Here is a 1,933-nt window from a genome sequence, read left to right as displayed (position 1 = left end):
GGAGGCGTGGCTGGCGGAGGCGTCCATATGGTGGCATCTGGTGGCCGCTGGCAGGAACTCTACCCCAAAGTCTGCCGGACAATAAGATCCTGTTTGAATGCCTCCACCACCCCCCCCCCCCTCTGGGCCGTGTTCGAGACGACCAGGAGTCCCGTCCTAAATGCGCCGGCCTCGGCCGGAATCACGATGAAGCGAGTTCGCCCTAGTAGTCACCACCGCCACCGTCATCACCGAACATGTCCATGCCACCACCCATGTCAACCTCCTCTTCTTCCTCTTCCTCTTTCTTCTCCTCGATGGCGATGGCGTCGCTGCCGGTGTTGCCCGCGCAGGCAGCACAGGCAAACGCAGAGGGGTCGGCTAGGAAGGCCTTGAAAGGACTGGCTTTGGCGAAGGAGAAGGCATCACCAGACTCGACTGCGATCGCGACGAGTGACTTGAAGGCGTTGGCGACGGAGTGAGGTACAGAGGCCATTGTCGGATAGCCTACCTGAAGGCAAAGCGAAGAGAGGGTACTGAGGGCAGCGCCAAACTTGATGGAGAGGTCCTCATCGGTGAGGTCGAGAACCTTCACGTCGAACATGGAACCATTATCGTAGACCTCCGTGATAACAAGGCCATAATCGAAAGGATTGATGTGAAGTTTCTGGAGCAAGACAGCCTCGGAGTTGCCGACCTTGTCACCCGCCTTCAGCAGGTTGACGGGGGACGTGATCTCGATGCGGCCCTTCACAATCTTTGTGGCAATCTGCAGGGTCTGAAAAAAATTGGTCTGGCCGGGGTCACAGTCGGTGGGACCGGGGGGTACGATCACATCGATCGGTGCTATCGCACCGACTCGTGCTGGAGCAGGCACGCGATTATCTTCGATGAGCTCTCGCACCTTGCCAAGGTCACCATTAGTAAACACGAAGCCAATGTTACCCATGATCTTAGGAAGAAGCATTTCATACGGATGCCCCGGATTTTTCACCAGGTACGCAGTCACAACTTTGCGCATCATCGTATTCTTACCCATGAGGACGACTGCTTCGCCACGCAGGGCGATGCGAATCTGCTGAAATTGTTTTGACCCAACGTTGTCGCAGGACACGATGAAAATTTTTGAGTACATATCAAGGAGCCCCTCCATTTTCTCAAAATACTCTTGCTTGCGCTCGCGTGAGAGGCCCATCTCAGAAGCGATTCGATAATTGGCGATTTGGCGAACTGATTTACGGCAATAATATTTAGGTTTTTGTACTCCCACTGCAAAGAGATAAAAAAATTTCTCCGACAATCGGGCGTTTGAAACCGAGGACCACGACGACGAGAATGAACCTGAGATCATTTTGACATCGACAGTGTCGGGGAGCCTCCCTGACCACTCCCCCAAAGCCACATAGGCCCCCTGGACGGCGTCCCACAGTGCGAGCTGCGCGTTACTGAGCCCAGTGGATCTAGATACAGCGCCCAAAAGCTGATCAGGGCTGACGAATTCAAGACCTGGCAGGGAGATGGGGTCGAGCCCTTCCGCGACCAACCTTATAACCCTCCCGCCGCCCGGTTGGGCTTCCATTACCGTCGAGATTACCAGAAAACCATGCCCAGTGGACTCTAGCCGGTCGCCCGACCCCCGGACTAGGGATGTTACTTAGTATTTTTTTAGCTGGATCTCAAGAGCTCGCCGAGATTACCTTAAATTTACAATCTTAGGCTGAGTGGAGTTCCTAGGGCCGAGCATTACCGGAATTACCTAAGACCTACGGAGGCCCTTAGGGTGTACGTAAGAGCTCCGACGTACGTGGCATGTCACAGAACATACTCGTGCTGCCCCTGAGGTCGTGACTGGGAGGTCCGGCCATACCGGCCGATACTTAAAATTAGCCAAACATTCCTAGAGCCCATGCTCCGTATGCACTGTGCCCCCCCGGGGGGGGGGGGGGGGGGGGGC

At 55.4% G+C, this 1,933-nt stretch overlaps 1 protein-coding gene across 1 annotated transcript; it reads right to left on the bottom strand.

Moving 5' to 3' along the window:
• Nucleotides 1–73: 73 nt before the first annotated feature.
• On the bottom strand, nt 74–1,191 carry AURANDRAFT_39285 (hypothetical protein; the record flags this gene model as incomplete). The annotated part of the gene is made up of 1 exon (XM_009043399.1): nt 74–1,191. One exon carries the CDS (start codon nt 1,172–1,174, stop codon nt 203–205), a length of 972 nt encoding a protein of 323 aa, XP_009041647.1.
• Between the last annotated feature and the right edge of the window lie 742 nt (nt 1,192–1,933).

This window comes from Aureococcus anophagefferens (genome assembly GCF_000186865.1).
Source record: "Aureococcus anophagefferens unplaced genomic scaffold AURANscaffold_53, whole genome shotgun sequence".
Classification (NCBI taxonomy): Eukaryota; class Pelagophyceae; order Pelagomonadales; family Pelagomonadaceae; genus Aureococcus; species Aureococcus anophagefferens.
The sequence above is the reverse complement of the archived record's forward strand: the minus strand, read 5'-3'. Positions and strand labels throughout refer to the sequence as shown.